At 39.8% G+C, this 25,340-nt stretch overlaps 2 protein-coding genes and 1 long non-coding RNA gene across 7 annotated transcripts in view; 1 reads left to right on the forward strand and 2 right to left on the reverse strand.

The window, feature by feature from the left end:
- Window positions 1-1,050, reverse strand: part of MON2 (MON2 homolog, regulator of endosome-to-Golgi trafficking) — a 73,518-nt gene extending 72,468 nt beyond the window's left edge. For 2 of the 3 annotated variants that reach the window (XM_063323067.1, XM_063323066.1), the window contains exon 1: window positions 765-1,050. In XM_063323067.1, the coding sequence (XP_063179137.1) occupies window positions 765-875 (111 nt within the window). In that variant the 5' untranslated portion in view covers window positions 876-1,050. The remainder of the gene's footprint in view (window positions 1-764) is intronic. The other variant, XM_063323068.1, reaches the window with a different exon arrangement.
- A 69-nt stretch (window positions 1,051-1,119) lies between these two features.
- LOC134510141 (uncharacterized) lies at window positions 1,120-10,441 on the forward strand. Its single transcript, XR_010069508.1, has 3 exons — window positions 1,120-1,452; window positions 4,588-4,747; window positions 7,009-10,441. It is a non-coding gene; the product is annotated as an uncharacterized LOC134510141 (long non-coding RNA).
- A 4,181-nt stretch (window positions 10,442-14,622) lies between these two features.
- Window positions 14,623-25,340, reverse strand: part of USP15 (ubiquitin specific peptidase 15) — a 64,573-nt gene continuing 53,855 nt past the window's right edge. For 2 of the 3 annotated variants that reach the window (XM_063323071.1, XM_063323069.1), the window contains 12 exons: window positions 24,573-24,797; window positions 22,831-22,914; window positions 22,645-22,739; window positions 22,280-22,468; window positions 21,328-21,443; window positions 20,921-21,196; window positions 20,544-20,614; window positions 20,058-20,173; window positions 18,045-18,194; window positions 17,530-17,633; window positions 16,859-16,947; window positions 14,623-16,542 (listed from right to left, as the gene is read on the reverse strand). In XM_063323071.1, the coding sequence (XP_063179141.1) occupies window positions 16,357-16,542; window positions 16,859-16,947; window positions 17,530-17,633; window positions 18,045-18,194; window positions 20,058-20,173; window positions 20,544-20,614; window positions 20,921-21,196; window positions 21,328-21,443; window positions 22,280-22,468; window positions 22,645-22,739; window positions 22,831-22,914; window positions 24,573-24,797 (1,701 nt within the window). In that variant the 3' untranslated portion in view covers window positions 14,623-16,356. Of the gene's footprint in view, window positions 16,543-16,858; window positions 16,948-17,529; window positions 17,634-18,044; window positions 18,195-20,057; window positions 20,190-20,543; window positions 20,615-20,920; window positions 21,197-21,327; window positions 21,444-22,279; window positions 22,469-22,644; window positions 22,740-22,830; window positions 22,915-24,572; window positions 24,798-25,340 lie in introns of those variants that run through there. The other variant, XR_010069509.1, reaches the window with a different exon arrangement.

Raw genomic sequence — 25,340 nt, forward strand, 5'->3', positions numbered from 1 at the left:
AAGTCTCCAGCTACACACCGAGTAAACCGAGGTTGGAAAAATAAAATGTAACGCTCCTACTAGCATGAGTTTATTGATGGAATTTTTAAAAAGAGAGAAAAAGGTAACCTAAGCCTACGTCTCTTCCAAGCTTCCCCAGTTGTAACCATACCCCATGGGAAAGCCACGTAACCCCAACATGACGGGGTACACCAGCGATCACCGGAGACCCACGCAGCCAGGCAGACAGAGAAATAAGGAAGAAATTAAGTAATAAATAAGGAAGGCTGACTCGGGAGCCGCGCTCTGGCGAGCCTGTGGGCTCCTTGCGCGGGTGGGACACAGACCCCACGGGAGACCTGCGAGGCCCCGCGCCCCCGGGACGGGTTTCGGGGGGAGATGCCGAGACAGCCACGCCGAACTCTGGTGCTTCTGCCCCGGGAGGAGGCTGGGGTTAAGAGGGGCTGCCCCCGTTTTGCCCCTGTCAACAGATGATCTCTCTCCCCAGCCCCCGCCCCCTGAGGTGAACTGGCCCGGGCCGCCCCCCCTCCCTCGCTACCGCACTAAAAACAACGACCCACGAGCAAACGCGACCGGCAAAGCCCCGTCTCGGCGCAGAGAGCGCTCGGCGACCCGCGGCCATGGAGGACGGACCTCAGCGGGAGCGGCACCGGGCTGAGGGGACGCCGCCGGCCGCCTCCGCTCCGGCTGGGCCCCGCGGCCAGGGAGGCCCCTTCGCAGCAGCGCCCACCGCCCGGCCCGCCCCGGCTCATCCCGCCCCTCACCTCCTTGACGGGGGGGAATTTTTTCCGGCACTCCAGGCTGAGGCCCCGCAGGTCTCCCTGCATGTTTTCCAGCAGCTTCTTCACGGCTTCGGGACTGCTGGTCCCGGACATGGCGGCGCCGCCGGGCCGGGCCGAGCCGGCCCTGGGCCGGACGCTGTTCCGAGCGGGCAGGGGCAGCGCCTCTCGCTCCGGAGCCCCGGCCGACACGTCTGCGCCCGACACCGGAACCCGTCAGCTCCGGCCTCGGCCCCTTCCCCGCCGCCGCCCCCCCGCTCCCACAATCCCGGGCGCCGCCAGCGCCGCGCGTCAGGGCCGCTTCCGCACACACGGCCCGGGGGCGGGGAGAGCGGCGGCCGCCGGGAGGCGGAACCCGTCCACAGCCTCCGGACCCGAGCTGAGCCGGCGCGGGAACCGATGGCCCTGCCCCACTGTGTCGCTGAAACCGGGCCGGCATTGAAGGGGGGCGGGAGGCGGCGCTGGGGCCCAGGCCGAGGGTCAGTGCAGGTGGCCCTCAGCGGCCACCGCCCGGCCGAGCAGCTGGAGGACGCCCCTCTCCCCGCGTCCGGATCCTGGGGCGGGGGTGGGGGGTCGGCGCTGAATGAGGTTTAGAGAACGAAAAAGCGGGGCAGACTGTTATGTTTTCCTTGTGAATTGTGAAGTTCTTTGCTTTCTTCTGCAGGAGGGGAAGGTTTGTGTCCTTCGCGATCCGTGTGTGGGGATCTGTGTCTGTGTCTGTGTGCGCGAAGTCAGGCTGAAGCCTTCGTTGAGAAGTTTAGGATAAACCCAGGGTAAAACCAAGGCGACAAGGGGGGCAGTCGGGTCCCAGGTACCTTCCTTGTCACTCGCAGCTGCTCAGTAGTGTCCCTCTGAAATTCAAAAGCTTTCCAACCAGCTGTTTTTAACCCATTTCGAAAACAGGCACCCCAACAGCGAGCGTAAGATGTTCAGCCAGTGCCGTGTTGCTTGTAGTAACGCTCCCTGCCTAACTTCAGCCACGGCAAAGGCTTCCCTCCCTTCTGGAGGACACCATTCGTCATTGAACAGTTAACATTTCAGGAAGGTTTTGGTCGCTGCAAGAATTATTTTTCCATATTCCGGTTGCTGTAAATCCTGTACAGCGGTGGCTGCCTGCCTGTAATGCAGCACGGTTCCGTTACCATTCCATAAACCCAGGGAGTTGGAAAACATGGTTGAGTTTCCACAGTCTGTACTTTTTAAACTTGGGAATCTTGGAAAAAAAGTTATGAAGAATGATAACAGAGAATAATTTTTTACTGCCTTAGTATTTAAAATAATTGTATTTTAAATAGTGGCTTTTCTCCAGACTTTCCTGAAAGTCTTCAGTCTTATTCGGAGAACGTTCTAAGATTTCTTTTCGTCTTTCTTTGTGCGTGCGTGTCTTGTAATGAAAAAGGGAAAAGAACTTCTCATAAATTTGAGCATCCTTACTTGTATGTTGGGGTTCATTTGCTGTGAGATACATTGCAAATCATAAACAGGCTCCCACTGGCACAGCACTGTACACTGTGCCTGTAGACATGAATCTTTAGGTGTGCTTTATGAGGCAGAGAGTGCGGAATTGCTTTTTGAGTAATTTATTATTTTAAGATCTTCATTTTTACATCCTTTTCAAATTACTGGGTGTTGACAGAACTGGATAAATGGATGTGAGTTTTTAAAACTGCGTGTAATACTGGCACAATTGAATTAGGTGGTCAAACTTGATGTGCCTTCAGACAAGGAATTAGGATTTCACCCCTCTGTTCAGTAAAATCAAACCCATCATTCTGCATCATTGTTAACGCTTTCAAAATCCATTGGTCTGTGTATTCTCAAAAGCTTTGATTTTTATATGCTTATTTAAAAAAACAAAACCCAAGACTGTTGTCTTCAGTAGAACTATTTCTGTGCTTAACCAATCAGCGTCTTCCTAAGGACTTCAGCGTCTTAAGTGCTTCCGTTCTGGGCTTCAATCCTGATGGCAATTCATGGACCAATCCAAATACCGTCATAAGACACATGGATGATTTGCTAGGAGAATGAGTCAATTAATTATTGACTATGCATAGGTATTTCTTAAGTACACTTTAACGATTTACTTCCTCTTTGCTGTTTGGAATTTTCCACCGATTTACTCTACATAGTGAGCTGTGGGCATACTGGTACTCCCTGAATCTACTTGCCTGCCTAAACTAAAACAAGTGAAATTTCTTGTGAAATTTCAGGGTCAGTACACTGTTTCATAACACTGCCTTTCTTACGAAAAGGGAGCAAGTGTTTTGGGTAGAATTTGTCTGAATGCGACATCTTGAGTTAAAGCATCCCACTGTTGTTATCCCTGTAATCACAATGAGGAAGATGAGGAAAACTGTCACATGGCCATATTTCCCTGTTAACAATGGTGAGACAAGTAAGAAGAATTGAGATTAATTGCATTTAAAAGCAGCAAATTAGTATGTATTAGATTGTGCATACTAGTTTCCTGCAAATCCTACTGTTCTGTTTAACCAACCAGACTACTGTAACCATTCAGTTTGAATGGGGGACTACTTTTAGATTGTGAAGGCCTGATGAGTTAACTTATATGAAAAAATAGATGGTGTTTTCTTTAGTCAAAGCCCTAGCAGTAAATTTGTCTACCCTTCCTCTCAGAGCAATGCCAACGAGTACTGAGGAAGTAGGTGATTACTGTATTTGAGTAAAATTGTAAAAATGTTGAGTAAAATAACAGCTTGTTGCTGTATGAATTTTTTGATAGGGACTATGTAAAAAATTGTAAAAATATTTATCAACAGTAGTGATAAATATTTTGGAATATAAACTATTACACCTCTTAGGAAGAAATGTTTTTTGTATTGTATTCTTTGTCTTGTAATTTATACTGTTTGTGTAAAATTATGGGGTTTTTGAGAAAAATCAGTTTATTTCCTGATGTTAATTGTTTTTATCATACTAGCTTGTACCTGCTGATTATCCGCGCTTTCTTATTCTGCCTGTGTAGTGGCATAGAACAGGGAGCATGCTACGGGCTTTCCGTATTTGTAACAGCGTGACACCAAGCCTGCCACCTCTGTTTTTTTTTTAAACCTGTTTCTGGCTGATGTTCCACCCTTTTCACTACTCTCAATTTGCTCAATGCTCTGTTTTGTAGATCAGGAAAAAAAGGACTGTATGCTACCCCTCTCATAAACAAAAAATACTAACATTCTTGATTCTTAAAATAATTTTCTCTTCTTATTACATTATAGAATCTTAGATTTAATAGTCTGTTGAGATGCAGGGGAAAAAAAAATTTTACTGCAGCTCTACAGCTGTCTGTTGTGGTGCCCAGAGTGTAGCTTTCAGTCTTCCACTGTCCTCTCTGCAGATTATCAGCACCCTGCTTTAGCTGTATCAGACAAAATTGGGCTTACAATTGTAATAGTACCCAGCTCACAGTACTGGAATGCAAAATTAATCATCAAATATTATAACAATGTATTCTGGAGCATTTCATCTGCTTCTAAGATTGAGATTATTATGACTTTTCAGTATCACATAGTTTCTGTTTATACATTGTGACACTTTTTGAACCAAGCAGAGCACTCGTGGATTTGGTGAGACCTGCTGTAATTCAGGATCTTAGGAAATTGGGTATTGAATTAATTTAATAAGCAACATGTCTATTAATTAAAAGGGATTTTTTAGGTTAAAAGTGCAGTCTCCATCTTGTCTGAAGGCTGTTCTGTGTTTGATATTTAAGTCTCAGTGACTTAGTTTAAAATATGTCCTATTTGCATACATCAATTTTTATCATTTACGTTTATCATACATGTCTTTCCAGCTACCAGCTTTGACGCTAAGTCTGCTCAGCACTGCCAGCCAAATACAGCAGGATTGCTCTTGGGTTTGGAAATTAATCATACAAGTGGTTGCAGAATTGAAAACTCTTTCAGATCTGCTGAATATGAGAACTGGGAACTATACACATGCCTGAATCTCAGGTGCGTCTCTTAAAAACAAGATGATCTTTCTCACTGTTTTGATGTGAACCTTTTGTAAATGCAGCAGGTTTTTGTTGGCTGTTGTTAGTTAAGCTAAACCACAGCAGTTAAACTATTTAAACTAGCCAGGATCCTTTTAAGTGGCACGGATTTGATTGTGAATGTGACTTCCTGTAGTTGCATTTCATTGCAATACATACTACTGCATGCATTCCTAACCCTGAGTAAGAGCGCTTGCCTGTCTTTTGATGTGTTTTAAATGCCTCAGTTTCCATTCCAGTTGCTTTTGAGTCAGAAAGTGGAGCAGCGTCTGCGGACATCTCTGAGGGCACGTTTTTGACTAGCAAGCTAAAAATGCGAGTTAGCTGTTAAGCTGCAATTATTATATTGTTGTTTGCTTTGTTATTAAATTATGTGTTATTTTCTGATGGACAGTGGGTGATTGAAATCATTCCCTGTAGCTTTATGGCCCTAATTACCAACAAAAATGCTCATGAGACCTGTTGTGATTCATTAAATTACCTTTTGGAAACAGTGTGCATGTTCATTCCCAATGATGTGCATCAGTCCTTTTGATTCAATTGAGCATGGGATAGCACCCGGCTGTAGTAATTCCAGGTGTTTGCTCCTAGCTCTAGTCCATCCTGAGCGATGTGTGCAGATGCAGGCTTTCAGGATGAGACCAGGGTTCTGTCGCCGTGTTGTACAGGGGCAAAACTATCAGATTTCACTGTGGCAATCAATTGGTTTCACGCTGATGGGAAGAATTGTGACTTTTCCTCTGAGTTTGCTCTACTAACACTCCTGTCTACTTCTATAACTGATCGGAATCTATACATAGTAACAGTACTAAACTAACTTCAGGATATGAAATATCATCAATTTTGTGGTCACGTAAAGATGTTTGCAGGCATCTCTGGTACTTTTTTCCACTACAGAGTTAAGAGTCGTGATGGAGAGAATTTTGCCTCATAGTGGATTGAACATAGACACTGATATCAAAAGGCAAAGTTAAATTTTAAATTAGAAGGCAGTGAAGGATAGATTAATACAAAATACTTCCCATAGTCCTGTATAAAAACCTGTGTGTTGTATTGGTCTGTCTAAGCACAAAGAAGCCCTATACACATGCTTTACTACGTGAACGCTTCAAAAGCTTAAATTGTGGACACAATAAATCGGGCAAGACAGTATTTCTGTTGTAGCCACAAATGGATTAAAAGCAGAGGTAATAACCTTCCCTCTAGCACCTGGTATTCCTGTTTTTATGGGATGGAAGCAAAGCCCTTGTTTCTTTAGGATGTGGCTGTCTGAGGAAGTTAGATCTAGCAGCAAACTGAAAAATACTTCTTTTTCCAGCAGGATCTCCCCTTCTTGTGAATTTAGCCTGTGTTCCTTTTGCATAGGTGTGAGCACGTGGTTACATGTTAGTACGCATTTTGTTTGTATATTTGCGTGTTAATACACATTTTATTTTGTTTAGTCAACTAGAAGAGCAATCCCAGCTGCTGTCCATCAGTGAATCATCCTCTTTGTCGTTAGCAAACTGTCAGTAATTATGTCACATTATCTTTGAGGTCACTGACAGAAATGTTGAGTAGCAATGCGCAGAATGTCAGACCCGTGACACGTACTGGGTACTCAGCAGCGATTCCCTGTGCGATCGGTTCAGGGCCCACACACAAATCTCTCAACCGGAGGCTTAGAGGCTGCCATGACTCTTGCATAACGAGCCAGCAAAGCTGGTTTTCCAATTTTTCCTGCTTGAACCTTGTCCAAACAGCTTCTCAAAGCAGTGTTTTTTGGGTTTGGTTTTTTTTTTTTTTTGGCATTGCCTTTTCAAGCACTGGTAATTGAATCAGCTGAATCTGTTAACATCTTTTCTGAGAAAGAACTGCTGTCCACTGCTTGAATTAATGTAGTGCTGTCTCCGAGCTGGCAGCGTAACGACAGACAAACCGATACATGGTATTCACAAAATCTTATCAGCAGCTCCCATACCCTTCATACTTACAGCTGAGCGTGAGTCAGGACAGATGAAATAACTTTTCCAGCTCACACAGGAAGTATGTGGCTGGCTTGGGAAACAAACCTTACTCTGTGCATTAAACTGAATCTGCCTTTCATTCCCTTACACAATAAATAGTATTTATTTGATAATGGAATTATTATCTCTTCAGGCAGCACCTCTGATTTTTCCCTGCATGGTATGTAACGTGCTGCGTTCATGATAACAGTTTTTTTTTTTCTGCCAAGCGTAGGAAATACCAAAACCACGATGGAGATTTTACTTGACGGTGGTTTGCAATGAAGAACCCCTTGCTGACCGTCCCTGCCACCATCTCGACAATTAGCACAGCCTGGGGGCACAGGCAGAGGATGGAGAAACTTCAGCGATGTTGCGCTTCTGATCAGAATCTACTGCAGTCTTCATGTCCGTTGTCAGGAATTTTGGTTTAGAAATGAAGGCAGAGACGTGCTGAAGCAAAATAATTGTGATTGTAGGCAGTGTTCTTTGATCCAGAGCTCTTGCAGTGGGCAGTGGATCAGCTGCGCTCTCGGGAGAAGTCTTTTCCCGAGTATCTGGTTCTGACTGCAGGATGCATATCATAAAACTGCTCGTCAAGAAAAGTCAGAAATACGCACTGTGCTGCAGTCTGTTTATTTTGCTGCGCTCTCATCTATTTACCAAAAAGGTTTCTCTATCTTTTTAATCATTTCCTTTTTATCTCCTCTTCAGCTTGTACGAAAATTATGGAAATATTTCCAGACACCTAGTAGCCTACAGACAATCTGCTAATTACAAAGCAACACCAGAGAGGAGAAGGGTGTTCCCCTGTATAAAAATAATTCTGTTTGGCTGCTGCAGCAGAGAGGAGAAGCCACTGGATGCTTCCCCCAGGCTCTGGAGAATCTTAAATCTGGCGATTTAAGATAATCGTTCCAGATGGCGGCCCTGGGGCTGCCGAGTGATACCATTACCACGGGAGAGTTTCCATTGACCGGATGGATGTTTGATCCGTTGTGTTAGGGGTGGCCTCTGTCTGTGTGGAAAGCATTGCAGTCACGTCTATAAAATGCAGAAAATAATTATAAAAATAGATACGCTCACTATACTCACATAAGGCTCTGGGGAGATGTTATAGCCCCTCCCAGTACCTGAAGGGGGCCTACAGGAAGGATGGGGAGGGACTCTTTATCAGGGAGTGTAATGATAGGATGAGGGGTAACGGTTTTAAACTGAAAGAGGGCAGATTTAGATTGGATATCAGGAAGACATTCTTTACTGTGAGGGTGTTGAGGCACTGGAACAGGTTGCCCAGGGGAGTTGTGGATGCCCCATTCCTGGAAGTGTTCAAGGCCAGGCTGGATGGGGCTTTGAGCAGCCTGGTCTAGTGGGAGGTGTCCCTGCCCATGGCAGGGGGGTTGGAACTGGGTGATCTTTAAGGACCCTTCCAACCCGAACCATTCTGTGATTCTATGATAAGTAGGATGGAGGCCAGCGCGCTATGTAGGTGTTCTTCTTCTGTTGCACTGCCACGGCGACACTGCCAGCACGACCATCCTCATTTGTAGCTACCTCAGAGCAGCCTAGAAAAGACTCAGCGTGGCCAGGTACTTTCAAGAGCCTCCAGCACAACTGTTCACAAAAATCACTGAAGCGTGAGGACTCTGTTGTTTTACAGGCAGTTCTTTTGATAAACCACAAGGATTAAAGATTTCTTATGGAAGAGATCCTGATGAAGAACTCTTTGGTACAGAGGCGTTGATTTACTTTATATGTTGCACTCATCTCTGTTGCTTTATGAAGATCATAGACCTCTTCTTTCATTTAGAGGGCTTTGCCCTTGCTGTGAATATTTGTATGGCTTCGTGCGTGGCTGTGTTTATAAGCAGCAGTCTGAAAGAAATATTGTTACTCGGGTTGAGTCAAAACAGATAGACAGAATGAAGGTACTTCTTAGGGAATTTGGAAGATGGCCAAAGAAATCTAATCATAAAGAGCCAAACGCTTTCCTTTGTAGTAAAATGACTACACCGATCACCTCCACATGTGAATACGTGTTCCCGGTAAAGCTGGGCTATACCATAGTATGTATCCATGTCCTGGGTCATGTGCAAGCTGGTACATCCATATCCAAGGATGCATATATGTGGGAATTTCATAGTTAATACTGGTATTTTGGAAGCATTTCTAAAAGTCGTCTTCAGTATTTCACAAATGGGAGCCCCTTTCTGGAACCTGCTCCCAGGCCACGGTGGATGAGCTTGTCCTCCTCCTCACGCTGGTGTGTGGATGTGCTCTTGGCCAGCCGCTGGCTGGAGCATAGGAAATTCCAGGTCGGCTGTTCCAGCTGGGAGCCAAGCCCTGGAGCTGCTGAATGGATCATGAAGTGGGAGCTGAAACTTGTTCAGCCAGTCTGAGACCTTATTTCCCTTTGGCAGCACGGTCATCAGGAGATTCCTCTGGCTGTTTATTTCTAGGGGCCCTACTTCCCTGCTCCAGTCCTAACTAACAAAACTACGTCATGACCTAAGAAGATGTGATAAGCAATTTAATTATGAAATTAGCAGTTAACATGTACTCAGTATTGACAAAATCTTTACCAGATGGCTGTGCTCCTGACCAGCTCAGCCGCACTTTGGTATGGTGGGCTTGAATGTCTTATTTTGTTGGAGGCAAGACCATAGAAAGCCAGGACCAGCATTACCAAAAGTTACAGTAGGGTTTCAAAAAACTTGACACTTCATGGATTTTTTCCCTCCTTCAGGACATTTGGAGCCTTCCTTTGTGAACGTGTTCCTCAGTGTTACGAACACATCTACTGTTGTCAAGACATTTTCCAATATTTGGACACATACATTGTAGTTTACTAGATAATGACTAGGTGAGGACTCACGTCAAAAAATAGTATGGCTATTCTATTATTTTCTTATTAAAAAAAAGTCCTAATAATGTGGAAGGATCACCTCTAGATTGTTTGCTTTCTCGGGGTTTTCTGTGTCTTTCACTAAGAAGTTAAATCCATTGCTGGGAACTAAATTACTTTTGTTTTCTTTCCCTTCAAGGCAACCCACATCTATCAAAGGTTTTAATTCTCAGTCACTTGTTAGTGACTTCTGCAGTATTTGGTTTATTTTTTAAACAAAGGACTCTGCTTTCTTTTAGAATGTATTTGAAATTCTCTACCACCTCCTTATTAGTATCCTGCAGCTACTTTCTCATTACATTCATCTTTTCTATTCGTGCAGCAAAGGCTTTTCCATACTCCTGCCCTTGTCTTAGCTGTGATTCATCATTTTTACATACATTCACAGTTCTGCACAATTTCTTCCTCTTTGCCATCGGTTCTATTGCTTTTGTGCAGAGTCACATTGGATCACCTGATGTGTTTGTTCTGGAATGGAGTATGGAAATGTAAATCTTAAATGTGGTTTGTTTCCTTTTCTTTTTAACTGCACATTTGTTCACAGAAGTTTTGGGGAAGATTTTTATCGGTTAAATAAATTAAGTTGGTATATCTGTCTAGGCTTTTTGTGTCACGGAAAGAATATCTTGTCTGTCAAATGGTAATAATGTTGTCAAATGCTACTGGGAAAATGGGGACATTATAATCCATCACAATATTAAGGGAGCAATTTATGCCGTAAAAATGAGCTTTCTAAGTGACAATCTCAGGCTGAGCATGATGTTAACCAAACAGAAATCCAAAGATTAGAGAGAGAGGATAACCAAAGGCTTCCCATAGTAAGTAGTTCTACAAACTTTTTTGATTTATCTCTTAATCTTTGCCACCTGATCTGAAAAATATTACAGAAATGTCTAAGGTTACATTTCCTGAAGACAGCTTCTAAGGCATTATTTCCTATACCAAAAATCAACTTGTACATCTAATTTCCTGCAATAGTGTAAAAATAAGTGAATTCAACAGTTCAGGATATCTTATGAAGCAAGTTCTGCTGTCCCCATCCCATCACTTGATTGTGATTATTGTGTATTATAGGCATCAGAAATCTGAATATTTTTCTTATGCTTGATCAGAACATTTCCACTGACTTTGTTCCCCAACTGTAGTTCATTAATCTAAAATGTTCACGTGTTTTTTAATTTAGAATTTGGAAAGCAAAAAAAATTTAGTATATAAATTATTTTATTTTACAGTAAAACCCAAAAACATTCACATAGTTTCAGAGGCCAGAAGCTCATTGGTGGCAGAGAATTTTTTAAAAGTAAAAGGTGAAAATCAAAGTGCCATTCTCGACAGTCCTGCTACACTTCTGAAAAATGTGTCTGAATGTAGGACTCAGCTCTACAAGTTGTATTTAGGATCCATGTCGTACATGGCAAAGTTATTCAGGACATCAGTCTTGCCAAATAAATAGGTTATTTAGACGCTGCGTTTAATTCATAGAGCAGCTATTAGGTAATGCGAAATTAGTCAACATGACTAATAGGTTCTATTTGATTTGGCAAATGCAGCTATAGAGTAGCAATGCTGTGGCCCTGGTTTTTTTTTTATGGACCTGTTCACTTGCGATTGAATTACGTTGGGGTTTATGGAAGCTGCTCTTTCCCTGTTGGAACGGGGGGAGCAGGACTTAAATCGGATCCAAATACCTTTCCCTCTTACTCAGCAAATTGCCCAAGGAAACCAGTCCCGTGTGAGCAGTCCTAAACTCTGTATTTCATATCACTGAGAAACAAACATCTGAGTTAGCAGAAGGGATGTTCTTTGTATTCGTTTTTAATAGGTGTAGATGAGACAGAGTTAATAATTACTGTCCCTTCTGTTTGCAGACTCTCCTCAGCTGAGAGACGCTCACATTCACACAACACCCACGGCACAGTTCAGTATTTTATAACATTGACAGATGTTGAAAACAAGCATAGCTCCTCTGAATTCTTTCCAGACACCCTTTGCTGTGTTCTGGAAAAGGCCTCGGTGCCCCCAGAGCCGGCTGCAGACCATGTTTCAGTTGCACAATGCGTAGGTTTTAATTTTCATTTTTGAGGAACCGTGCATTTTTCAACAGGGACATGGCTGAACTGGGCATGGGGCTTTGACAGAAATTGTCACGGAAAAGCAGGGATGCTCTTCCAGCATCACAAAGAAGGAAGGAGAAGGGAGACAGACGTGTGTTTCAGATTAGGCAGTAACCGGGGGGAAGAGTTACTTTGAGCAAGTGACAATAAATCGAAGAGGTCGTTCAGATGGGATTTGGAGTGGCTTCATGACTTTGATTTAAGTTAGCTATGGCGCAGGAAGGGAAGAAAAATCATATCGTTTGCTACCTTGAAACAAGAGCATGGGTTTTATTCCCCTATTAACGATTCAGGCCTCTATTCAAAACTTTTAAGTGATTTTTAAGGGGTGCCGTTAGGTCTGAAGAGGGAGGAACAGTCCTCTGAAAAGAATAGGGTATTTATGGATTCATAGATCTCAAAGCCGGGGCAGATGGCTCAGACTACGTCTCCATCCTGGCAGGGGAAGGGCCACTGCATGTCCCGGCCTCCTCCCTCCTTAGCCCGGGGCCAGCATCCAGCCCAGAGTTAACTCGGCACCCACCACCTGCCTCCGCTGGGCCTTCGCCGGGGTCTTCCTTCTCCTCCTTAAAAGGCAATTGCAGAAAAGACTCCCACACCTCTCCCTGTTTTCAGATTGTCTGGTTTCGGTTTTGAATCATTGGTTCTTTGAATTTGTCTCTCCACTCCACTACCCCCTTGCATACATCCAGTTATTTCTCCCCCGCCTCGTTAAGGTGTCGCACACAAATTGAGGCCCTTCTGTGTAGTCTTTCTGAGAAAACAGTTCTTCTTTAGATCTGTTAGTGCAAATGTATTTACTCTGGGGTTGTAACTTTTTCTCTATAACGTCTCCCGGGTTACAATCTGAACTTTTAAAAGGTAGTAACTCAAATGGTGTATTTTACCAGGATCCTTATGTATCCAAGGTCAAGTTCTTACGCCACTGTTTCACGCTGGCAGCTCATGCTGAATTGCTTGTCCACCAGCACTGCACAAGATTTAGGGCTACTTACCACTTTCCACCCTCTGTAGCTATGAGCTGAATGTGTTACACGCTGAATAAAAACTTTCATTTAAGACCAAGTGCTGCTAACTTGTCCAGTAACACCCCTATTCCACAGTGATTTCCTAATGGAAACTATTTTGAGATTGTTGGTCAGTTCATAAACTTTGTATCAGTCAATACTGCCTAACACTCATGTTTTGATGAGAGTAATGTGATGCTTAAGGTGATAATTAAGTGCCAAGCACTTAAATAATTCTAGGTGCACCTATATTATAATCTTTATCAACTCTCTTTTTCAATTACTAACCCCCCAAATAACAAAACTTACTTTTAATAAAACCATACTGATGTGAACTTTGAGTCCTGTATCAGCTTTTGCATGATTTGGCCCAGGGTGACTGTTAATGCTACCTGGCATATAGTAACCCACTTCATTCCCTCGTTAATGGGCTAATTGGTCATAAATTCATCACATTTGGACTCTTCTGGGGTTTCCAGGCTACTCCAAGATTTAATTTCTTTTCACTAAGAGAGGTGCCTCTGCCTGCCTGAGGAACACGTGGTGCCAGTAGAGCATGCAATGTTGGAACTAAGTGGAACTGTTCTCACACTTAGTTTACCCCCCTGTCAAGGAAGAAGAATTAAAAAAAATCTCAAGACAGCAATTTGCCTGCAGACTAGGAATATGCTTATTCTGTGAAATATAGCTTTCATATTGTTTCACTGCGCTTATGGTGATTTTATTTTTTTTGGTCAAAGTAACTCGTACTCAGAAACAATGAGATACTATGCTCTGAAATTAGAGTCTGATATCAAAGGCGGCATAATTTTTGAGGAAAACTGGTTTGCCGATGAATTTCTTTGCCGGCGGTAGTGACTTCCTTCTGAAGAATTCAACACTCTTAAAAAATACACTGCACTCCGTAACACAGCACTAACTTGCTGGGAAAGCTAGACGGGGTTGTGGCCTTCCCATTAGCAAGTAGCTGTAGATGCAGATGTTTCTACATCTTTTAAACTCTATCTGGATGATCCAGCTATTAGTAGGTTAAGAACATTCCTTCAAATTTAAGAACCCATGTACGTATATCTATATGTCTATCTCTGCATTTTCAAATGGAGAATGAAGTGCGTCAGGAGACCGAGTTATCAGATATTAAAGCTCCAATCTACGAACTCCAAAGTGATACTTTGGTAAGTCAAACCAGATCCTTTGCTCCTTCCTGAGTTTTCCAAGCAAGTTCTAGGCTAACATGAATTGGGAAAAATCAATGGGAGGATGACTGTCGGGGGGCTCTCTGTGCGTGTTATTCAGAGATGATCACTTCTCTAGGATTACTTCCTCTACTTCACAGATAAATCTCATTCTCAAGTGCTCTGATTAAAATAAGCAAGTTAAGCTCACAAGCTGTTTAGTACATGGCTTTGTACTGGGTTACTGTATTCCACACCCAAATACAAGGTTTTAAGCCAAAGGCTTCTGTCATTTCCCCCCCACTGTATCAGTTTGTCTGATCTTAAATATATTGCCTCATTTCACCAACCATCTCAGAGTCAGTATTTTTACATTTGATTAATTATTGTTACAGTATTACTTTTAAAAACCAAATAATACGTTTTTATGACAATAAACAGGTTTTTTGCAGCCTTATAAATGTTTTCACAGACAATGACAGGAGAGAATCCCTTTTATACATACTATCTTATGAAAATACTATTAATCTTATTCTGTGTTGTTCATTAAATAGCCATTTTGTAACCGATGATATGAGTTTTAGATGAAGACTACGCATTACACAAGCACTGTGGGAAAAGAATTTTGTAAGAAAATGGAAGACTAAATAAGGCCTTGAATAGCTTTATTGAAATCTGTATAAATAAACATGCGCATTTCAAATGTAAACCCAAGTGAACTCAAGTGCAGACAAAATTTTAACCTCTGTCATGCAGGAGGTTAGTTTACATTTAAAAAAAAAAAAACCTCAAAGCAGCTTTAAAATACCAGGATGAAACACCAGTTTTAATATCAAGGTATAAAGCAAAGCCATGTCCAACATACCTCATTTATATCCTGGTCAAATGCAATTTTTTAAACTTTTTAATGCTAACATAAATAAATAATTTACCAAAATGTGCACTCACAGAGTGAACTTTTATTTACAATACACAATTTATAACCTATTGTATTTGATTAGTTCAAGTGAAGAACATCATACTTTTTGCTTTTTTTCTTTTTTAAATTATTTGTTTCACCAGTGGGACACAAAGCAATTCTCCAGGTAGTAGATATGTGACGTGTGCCCCTGCACTGAAGAGCCCCTCTCAAAGGCAGTATTGTATACAAATCAACAATACATTCTTCCAACTAGATCAAAGGGAAAGCAGCAAATTAAAAAATGTTTCGAACTGTCACACTTATTTTGGCATCCTGGACCCCTGAACGTAGTCAACTAAAATCCAATTCAAAGTCTGTATGCCTTATATACTGTACAGGTTCTGACTTGAACATGCAAACGCCAATTCTCTTAATAACGAGTTACCTCTTCAGATATGCTGTAAGGCTATGGTGAATTCCATCAGGAACACACAGAGGAAATTAACAGGCCTACCTTTAAAGTCCTTTTGTTTATTAACAATTTAAAGGCAGGTTATATTGAAAAAATTCTCATCTAAGCCCGATACACAGTCATTACTATGGATACAGAATACTAGTAACTCTGACCCTATTACAGAGTAGTTTGCAAGCTGTCAAACTACAAAAACTGGGGAGAGAGAACTTACAGCACAATTTTAAATTTTGGACTTACACCAGATTAAAATTATGCGTGTTTTATAAGCAAGATAACAGGAATTATGTCTGCAGAGTAGATTCCAACAAGCAACAAAGGATACTTACATTTAATTGAAAAACTTTCTGTTAATGCAGCATGAAATCCAGAACCTGTTCCACAGCAGCAGTAAGATGAACATAATATTCTGGATGCTCAACTATATCACAAAAGGTTAAAACACCTTTTCAAGCTATTTCTTCTATTGTGACCGAATTAAAAAAAAAAAACAAACCAAAAGTTAATTAATTTTTAGGGAGAAACAAAAATTTGCTGTTTCAAGAAAACTACTGCTTCTGTATTTATGACATTTTTACTCGTAGTCTGTGTGACAGCCTAAGGAACATGTACATATTCATCCAGAAACGAGACTTGGCAGTAGTATTCTTGCAGTACTAAGAAAATAAAAGTCAGAAGTCCACATTAACATTTTAGTTATTAACTCACATCCAAAACAAAAGAAAACATAATCCATCAGAACAGCAGCTGAAAACTTAAAAGGGGTTTATTTGTGATTTCCTATATATAGCTTGTGAATACAAGACTGTAAATGCATTAGAGACAATTTCTGTTTAAGTTTTTATTGTTTCACTTCAAGTACTGCACATGTTAAAATGTAATAAAGATTTACATTCTGTTATCTGAAATTCCCCATCTCAGATTTTTATTCTTAATTTGGTGGGCAATTTCACTCTTTCAATAGGTATCCCCTGTAAGAAAGTCTCTTTTATGGCTTCTAGTTCTTCCATTAGTTAGTGTGCATACAATTTTCATTTTCTATATCATTATCGTTTTCATTGCTGTCTTCATCGCTTTCTAGTGGGATGCCTGTGGCAGCTGAAGCACCTTGTTTAGTTTCCCGGTCAAGAGGGAAAAAGCCAGTTCCACTGATCGTGTCCTGTCTCTGGTAGAAGAGCACATATGCTGCTTTGGACTGTAAAAGAGAGAAGTGTAATATGCTCATGAGGCTCCAGACAAAACATTCACAATCCAAGCTGTTGTTGGTTTTTTTTTTTTTCTTCTTCTTCCAAGTCTACAAGGTAAAATTACAAAGAAACCCAAAGCTCTCATGTAAGTTATTTTTGCATGTTGGAGCAAACCATTTTTGTTTTCTACTGTCCTTTGAAAGAACACAAACTACTACCCACAAATTTACTACTGCAAGGTTCAGGATTTATTCTTCATTTTTCTTCCCTCAAGAAGAAAACATCATCAACCGTCCCAATTTTAGAAACACAAAAGGTACTTGCCACTATTTGGTCCTCACACGCAGGGGACACACTACTGTCATCAAAGTAGTACCATTTTCCATCATCCTTATTTTTTGCAAAAGCAGTATCTAGGAGAAGAAAGTACAATGTCTAAGGACTTTGTATCTTCATAGATGTAATACAATCAGTTCCTACAGTCTGTTACTGTCAAACACTTGACGTTTAACTAACTAAAACCTATTATCGCTATTTGACTCATACTGTCACCCTTTTTTTTTTTTAAGTAAAGAAAGCTTAACCAGTAACATTCCCCTTCTAAAGAGAACGTATAGTGAGAAAAGACAGTCAAAATCCCTCAATCGCTTTTTCATTTTTCTCTCTTCTTTCAAGGAGATGCGCAATGTACAAAACAACAGACAAGTAAGACAAAATCAGTTGTACGAGTACAGTAGCTCTTACGGAGCTCTGACGTTGTCTCTTTTCACAATATGCACAGCTAGAAGTATGAAAGAACCTACAGTTATCCCTGAAAGCTCATTTCAAATAGGTTTTTGTGTTAGAATACTTGTGAAAGCATTTCAATGTAATGAAAAAAACCTGTCCCTCAGCCATTAAAAAATGACATTGATTTAAAGCCATCAGTACTTAAATCAAAATAAACATGGACAGGGAGCTGACACATAGAATGATAATATTTGAAATCAACTTACAATGCCCTCCTCCCATTCCTCCATAGTGGTTGGAGACAGCGATCAAGTTGTAGCGGCAAGGCCCTGCATTGGGATTAATAAGGAACTCTGACATGTCCAAGTCGCTGTTTAAAAAAAAACCAAACACACACAAATAAAACAACCAAAAGAAGGTCACGTTAATATATTTTTAACCATTTCGCATTCTGGTGGTCTTTGAGCCCTTTATCTTATATTCCTCACAAAAACCACACACACCAGACTACGCTGACAGTGCATCTCTTTCACCCTGGGAGGAGTGGAACAGGAACCAGTCATCTTAGCCAAAACTATTAACAGAGTCCTTTCATACTTATCTACTATTATTATTTTTCCAAGTTCATACTTTTCACCTACAAGCATTTTGTCATCAGTGTTTACTGGATCCACACGTGGAAGCTGAGAACAAAACCATTTTACATAATTGCTGGATCAAACACGTACCCTAGTCACGCTAACTTTTACACTTCTAGCACCAAGATATTTAGGTTTCTTACTTTACTGGAAAGTCAACCAATGTATCCAACTTGTCCCTCATGTATCTGCTGTAGGAAAAGCGCTTCAGATGAACTACCAGTACAGGGGGCAGTGACCACAAGTCTAACTTCTTGGTAGCTTGCTGATGCTCTTTACAGTTTGGACAATACCTAAAAGAAAAAAAACCAAACAATTTTAAATAACTGCAGGCTGTATGTATGTGAAAATACATTACCATAGAGAAAGCCAGTAACATGGTAGGAACTGAATGAGCAAAAGCTGAAACACACACACACGTTCCATCTTCTGCCACTGATATCCCTTCCAGTTTAAAACGTGAGGGGGTAATGTGCAAGCGTGCTCACAGTGAAGCTCGACAGCATTTTAAGCACAAATGTAGCACCCCCCGTTATAGGATTCTCCTTTCCTATAGTAGTCCCTGTGCCTTTAGTTAAAGCACAGCTTTCTCATATTTTATGAAAAAAGATGGAAGGGTTATGAAAATACTTCAGGAAAGCTGACTATATGAAAAGCCATAAATAAGAGACAACTGTGGTTCTTCCAAGTTTCCATTTTCCAAATTCATCCATCTCCTGCCCCATCCCACCTACCACTAAACCCAGATAACAGTGACTACTGGAACCTGAAAAAACTCCTTACTAAAAAAAACTTGCCTCCTTAGTAGGCAAGTACTAAACAGGCTGTGACTTACTCATTTCTGTTCCCTGCAATGCATATTTCAATCTTTCAAGAACTAAGGCTCAGGGAGGAAAGGCAGGAACAATGCACGGAAGCAACTCTTCTGTGGTCAACGCATAATTCTACATCTTGGTATCTAACTAGTAAAGATTTAAGAAAAAAGGGATGAGCCCTAATTCAAAAAGACTGCGCAAGTGTCTTTACATAGCAACATCAGATGAAGACAAGAAATCAGGATAACTGTGAGGGCAGGCTGTAATTGAAGAACTGTTTTCCCAGTTAGCTTAGAGTATCTGGAATATAAATAGCACTGGACTAGGGATGATGAGCTCTTGTAGATTAGACCTGTGAATACCCGGCAATTGAAGAAAGAATGTGATTAATGACCTCTGGTGAGACGTATCTAGTAGCAACTGCTTGACTTCAGCACTAATTGTATTTTGTAGTTTAAATACTCTGCCTAAAATGTGCTGCAAAAATGGAAGCTCTTCACCATACTTGAGTTATACAGTATCTCAAATAGTGTCTCCAGTGTTGTATAATCTAGCCAACCCAGAAAAAAAATGAGAACTTGTAAGTCAGCCCACTCCTCTGCCCAAATACAGGAGGATATCTGGTGACAAAGTTTGTAAGTCATCAAAACTTGAGTATTTACAAAAGAAAAAGTGTCAGATCCTCTTTTCAAACTTAATTCTGAGCTTCAGGTGTTGATGAAAGATTCTGATCTGCTAGAAGATTCCTGGACAAGAAGGATCTTATGGGACATACTTGTGAATATTCAGGTATGTTTCCAAATCATAATTTGGAAGAACCATGAATCAGAATAAAAGTCTCTGCCAAAAACTTAATGGTTGGAACACGAATTTGAGAGGTTCTACTCACTACAGACATCCTCCATTCCAGAAGCCCACTGTTTAAGCGCATCCCTATTTCATATATCAATGCAAGGCAAGTTACTTCAGCATGCACCCACCTTTCTAATCTCAGAAGGGAATATTTGTTTAAACCACTGTGTTGGATTTGGCACAGTATTATTGATTCACTGTGGATCACAGTTTACAGACTAGAATACCTTATGGATCTACTCTTCCTCCTAATTCTGAATGCATTAGTTGTCTCCTGTACAAATACAACCTCCTCTATATGGTAACAATTTTAGTTAAGCAATGGATCAAAACAGAAAAAAATTTGAGAATTTTACACTACGCTTGAAATGACAAGATTCAAAATACCATTAAGAAATCAATTAGGTATGTCTGTTAGTGTTCAAGTGTGTTTTTGATTACTTTCTGAGAAATACAGCATAGAAAGTAATTTTAATTTTTTGTCCTTACCAAGGGTCTTCAGCACCTAGTTTTTCCTTTGTTGTGAACAGCTCAATGCAGTCTTTTAATTTCACAAAAGGCTTTTTGGGAGGCTTATATTCCACACTTTCATGTTTTTCAAAATCCTAAAGAGAAGTATTTCTTGAGTTAAGAGAACAAATGAAACAAAACTCATTTTAGTGATGTCGTCTTACTATAAACAGTAACTACAAAGCTCCTATATATGGAAAAACTGATCAGAAACCATTCAAGCAAAAAGTTTTCATGGCTTCAGATTTACTTCCAAATTAGTAAGCCTCAGATTTGCTAATTTCTTAGATGTGTAAATGAAGTTTATTTATGACAACAGATTTACTACAAAAAAAATGTAAAAAAAAAAAAGATATACTAGCTTCTTTTGAAGACTTACAATCTCTTATGTCACATTAATTGAGCTGTATTTTTCACATTTAAGTTTTATTAGTGCTGGAAAGTGGAGCAACGTAAACAGCTTACCTCTGCTGCACTATCATCAAAATATCTCTTCTTCAATTCAGGATCCCAATCCAAAGCAAGGAAAGATCTTTCTAAGATTAAAAACATGTCTTCTCTTAATATTATTTCTTGCTTTACATGAAATTGTATTAACTTTGGGCACTCTTCAAAATGAATTTAACAATGCGAGCATGAATTTAAGATGAAAAATTGAAGCACACTTTCCACATTTCTAAGAGTTAATTACAGTAACAAATTAATTATTTATACAGAATTTACAGTTGGAAAAAAAGATCTATCAAATAGCACACAGAGAGAATGAAACACTATTCTATGGAATTGGAGTCAGAAGAAAGTATCAGAATGAAACGTTGCCCAACTTGTTCCCCGTGACTTACCATCAAGCCTAGGTTGCCTATCATCAAATCTAATATGCCTGGTATCATCTTTGATGTAGTTTATGTCAGTATTGCCTAAATTATTGAACTGGAATGTAAACAATCGCTTTTTGTGTCCCGTGAGTGGTTGACCTTTGCAAGTATCCTCAGTACATAATCCATTTTCAGAGTCATTGTCACCTCCAACTGAGTCTTCTGACTGGCTGTTTTCATTCTCTGAAGGAAGTTCCTGATCCTGGCTGGATTCATCATCTTGTTCATCTGTTTCCATTTCACCTGAAACAATCGTAAGAATAAGGAGAAAGAAATGAGCCACGGAATAACAATAACTGAAAGACACTACAGAATTAACTTCAGTTTCAAATTGAGCACAAAATACTAAACAAGTTTAGATATTCCAGTCTTACTTGGAGATCCTTCTTCATGTATTCCATTTGGGCCATTACCGTTGATACCATGGTCCTTACAGCAATGTAGGGATCCTTCAGTGTCTTCACTTTCAGTACATGTTTTTACATATCGGCTAAATATGACAAATTAAAGCAACAGTTAGAATCAATGGATTTAAATATTTATGCTGTTCAAGCCAGATAATTAAATGGTTATAACAAATCCTGCACTCCTTTCTGATTTATTCAGAATTAGTAGTTTTATTGCCTAACATGTCTACTGTTATGGGCACATCTGAAATTCTGCTTGCCTATGATCTTATGTGTTTGGCAGTTACTTGATTTTATACAACTTGATTCTTGGTATTAGTCTCTGTCCAGAAACCACTACTTTAACTGTTCGTTAACAGTATTTTTTACACCAAAAAAAAAGTGGGTTCACTTACAGAGGAAGTTACATCAACAGAAAACTAAGCATAAATTTAAATTGGAGGTTATATGATTCTAATTTCTTCTACATAATGACACATATTACAGTCTAGTTTCAGAAAGTGTCCACCACGTAGTTTCACAACATGAATTAGTATATAAATTTGTACAGTAGATACAAGAGGTATAACCAGAGCAGAATAATTGGCACAGCATTTCCATTTTACCAAGCCCTAACAAACAGCTATGTATACAGCAGGATTAATTCCCCTAAACTGACAATACAGATTGACTCTCTGCTGTCTTCTCAAATATTTCTGAATGAGGTCACGCTAACAAAAAATCAAATTAAAAACCATACTAGTTCACATTTCAAGTGGCTAAATTTTTAGAGTTAATATATTTAACAGAAAGCAAATAAAAGACTAAGTACTCAAATCTAATCAGTTTGTTAGCAATGCATGTAAAAGTAAGTGCCTACTGATTCCAACTACTAGCACTATTCATAACAAATGCATTTTTCTTTAAACAATAACCTTACCACATTCTTAGCAGCAGCAGGTTATACAGTTTATCTTCCGTATTGTTTCTAGGCACTGCTATGAGAAAAGGTTGACCAAACAGTGAAGAACCACTATGGCTGTAGCTAGTGTGCCTGCACTTTTCCCTTAAACAAACAGGAATTATAACTTGCTCTGTATCTTCTGTTCTATTGATAGCAATTTCAAATCTAGAAGAAAAACAATCAGAAATAGAAAAGACAACTGTCATTTAAAAGGCTAGAAAGGGGAAAAACTAAAAAATAATAACCCCCCCAAGATTTGTCTTTATCTTATAATTAGGTTTTAATCTTTTGCAAATAACTAAACAAACGGCAGAGACATGAAGCTTGTTATCTCTACTTACACGTAAATGTCATCACGTTCCATAATACTACTTAGATTTTCATCCATGCCAAATATCCTGTGGAACCTGTGATTGTATATATCAGTAACAATCATCTAAAAAGAGAACAGAGTATACATCATTAAATCAGGTCCAATATGTGTTAAACTGTTCACTGTTGTACTTCATATAACAAATCACTCTTACCTTATCTGCAGCAACACCAGACAAAGACGCCAATGCTGTGCAAAGATCCAATATATTGCCAATTTTGGGAACAACTACTTTGTACTAAAAAAAAAAAAAACCCAAACAACTGTCACTTAAATTTCTTAAGAGAACAAGCGTGCATGAGAAAAAACCCAAACAACTTATCACATATTCAGCATACTTCATGTACTTCTTTCAGATTCTTGAACTTAAGGTATAAAGTATGTAAATCAACTAACACAAATTCTGACAGCTGCTGAAAACGCAGTAGTAACCTTCACAACTTTACTCATACAAACACACACGCTTTGAATAGTATATTTGTTAGTTTATACAATGCTTTTTAATGTTATTTTACTTTCTCCATAAAAAGACTAACAGCACCAATTACTTAGATTTATATTTCAACTGCACCTACTTAAATAAGTATTTAAATAGTACACATGCTATTGACTGGATTCTTAAATTTGCAATACAACACAAACTGTTTATAAAGTATTACTGGGGAAAAAAAGCAATGGCTTTTTTATCCAGTGGTAATAGATAAAGACTGAATTCTAATTTCACATGCAGAAAGAGAGCCTGATGATTAAAGAAAACCTCTCTGTGGCTTCCCTTAGTGCAGTACACCTGCAGTTTGTAATGAAACTCCACACAGGACTATTACCTGTTATTTGCATGATAAATAAAGACAGGATTAATTAGAAATAACGTATTATAACTATGCAATTAATTGCCAAGTATAACATGTGTTTGGTATCTCCATAAGTCTTATAGCTATTTAGACTCACAAAAGCTCTACTGAACTTGGACACTTCCCAAACTCTATTCATTCCTGCATAACCGTATCACACGTCATACAGGGTCATCTTCAACTACCGGGTGTCCCTTGTGCAAACCTGTTCTCACAAATAATTAAATTTCTAGCAGGATCATCTCCCGCTAGTTAATACATGTCCCTTTATCTTTGACTTCCCTAACTCACATTGCCTTTGAGAACACCCCCTGTTTCTCCCCACTTTCCTCCTTACAGTACTCTGATTTCAGACATTAAACCCTTTTTGCAAGTCTGCCTAACTGCTCGTGTCTTATTTCTTTCACCTATCCTTGCTTAGCCCATAAGGTACAGCTAGAACCATTTAATCATGATGTTGTTACCATAATCTATGTACATTGTTTCATGCCATTCTAAGGTGTATAATACCATCCTTCCTAAAAAAGGCAAAAGAGATACTCATTAAAAAGAAATCTCATCTCAATTTTTTTCTTTTGACTATTAAGTGATAGCACAGAAGAATTCAGGACTAGCCGATATATTTAGTCATGGGGTTTTTTTTGCAGCACTTTTACCGTTATTTGCCTCCTGAGGCTAAGAACTTCAGCTAAGAAACTGAGAAATTAAGTCTGGATTAAGTGTATACTTTTTTTATAACCATACAAATTCATTATAGTGACACTAGAATAAAAAATGAGGACAGCATACATTTTAAAGATTAAGAAGCCTTATTAACACAACCATAAAGAAATTACCCAGTATCTTCCTTGAAACTGGTAGAAATCTAAGAAGGTATGTATAGTCTTCCTCAGGCTTTCTAAGTGGGAGTCCAGAATACATACAAGAAAACTAAAGCTTGTTGGATTTGCTATTGTACTTATAAATTTAAAAAACGTAAAGGAACTCAGGTTCATTGTTAATGCTATATGAATCAGGAGTTTTGTACATAAACTAAGAGGCTTACCTGCATAGGCTTTGCAAGTGGATCCATTCTAACTAAATAAACTTCCAAAGTGCGTTCTTTTTTCATGGGTAATGGAAGTGTCAAGTAACAAAAGGGATCAAAGGTTACAGATATCTTAGCACATTCAGGACAAACTAGGGTGGATTTAAAAAGGCCATGAAATATATCTACAATGATGGAATCATTTCTTTTTAAATGGTTTTCCCAGGCTTCTTCAGCAACCACCTGTAATTAAAGCACGACTTAGGTTATGACAAAGTAGTAGGAAACGAATAGCGAGAATTACTAGTAAGAGCGCTTGATAGAACATTCTCAGTTACCACCTAAACATAGAAATCTGAATCCAAAGGATCCTGTAAGATATGTTACTACTACCGGGATCACAGGTTAAAAGATGTTTGCTTTTTCTAGGACAGATATTCTGTCAGTCTTATTATGTATTCTGAGAGAGACTTCAAGTGGCTTGGGGCAAGACAAAAGCAAATATAACTAAAAATTCCACCTGAAGTAACTCATACCCGTAACAAAAGAAATTGTCTATATGCTTGTAGCTCAACGCTAGAAGAGTGTCCCTAAAGTAAGAGTACTGGAGAGAGAGAGAATGCTGCATCCTGCGGATATAAGAACAAAAGAACAACAGAACGGAAATCTCCAACTGAACTCAACACTGAATTGAACATAAAGGTCTTAACACGCTTCCATGCCCCCAGTTATCTTCCAAATAAACAGAAATTTACACAGGTACTTGAACAAGATCTCCATTTTAAG

The sequence above is a fragment of the Chroicocephalus ridibundus genome, chromosome 1, assembly GCF_963924245.1.
Source record: "Chroicocephalus ridibundus chromosome 1, bChrRid1.1, whole genome shotgun sequence".
Lineage (NCBI taxonomy): Eukaryota > Metazoa > Chordata > Aves > Charadriiformes > Laridae > Chroicocephalus > Chroicocephalus ridibundus.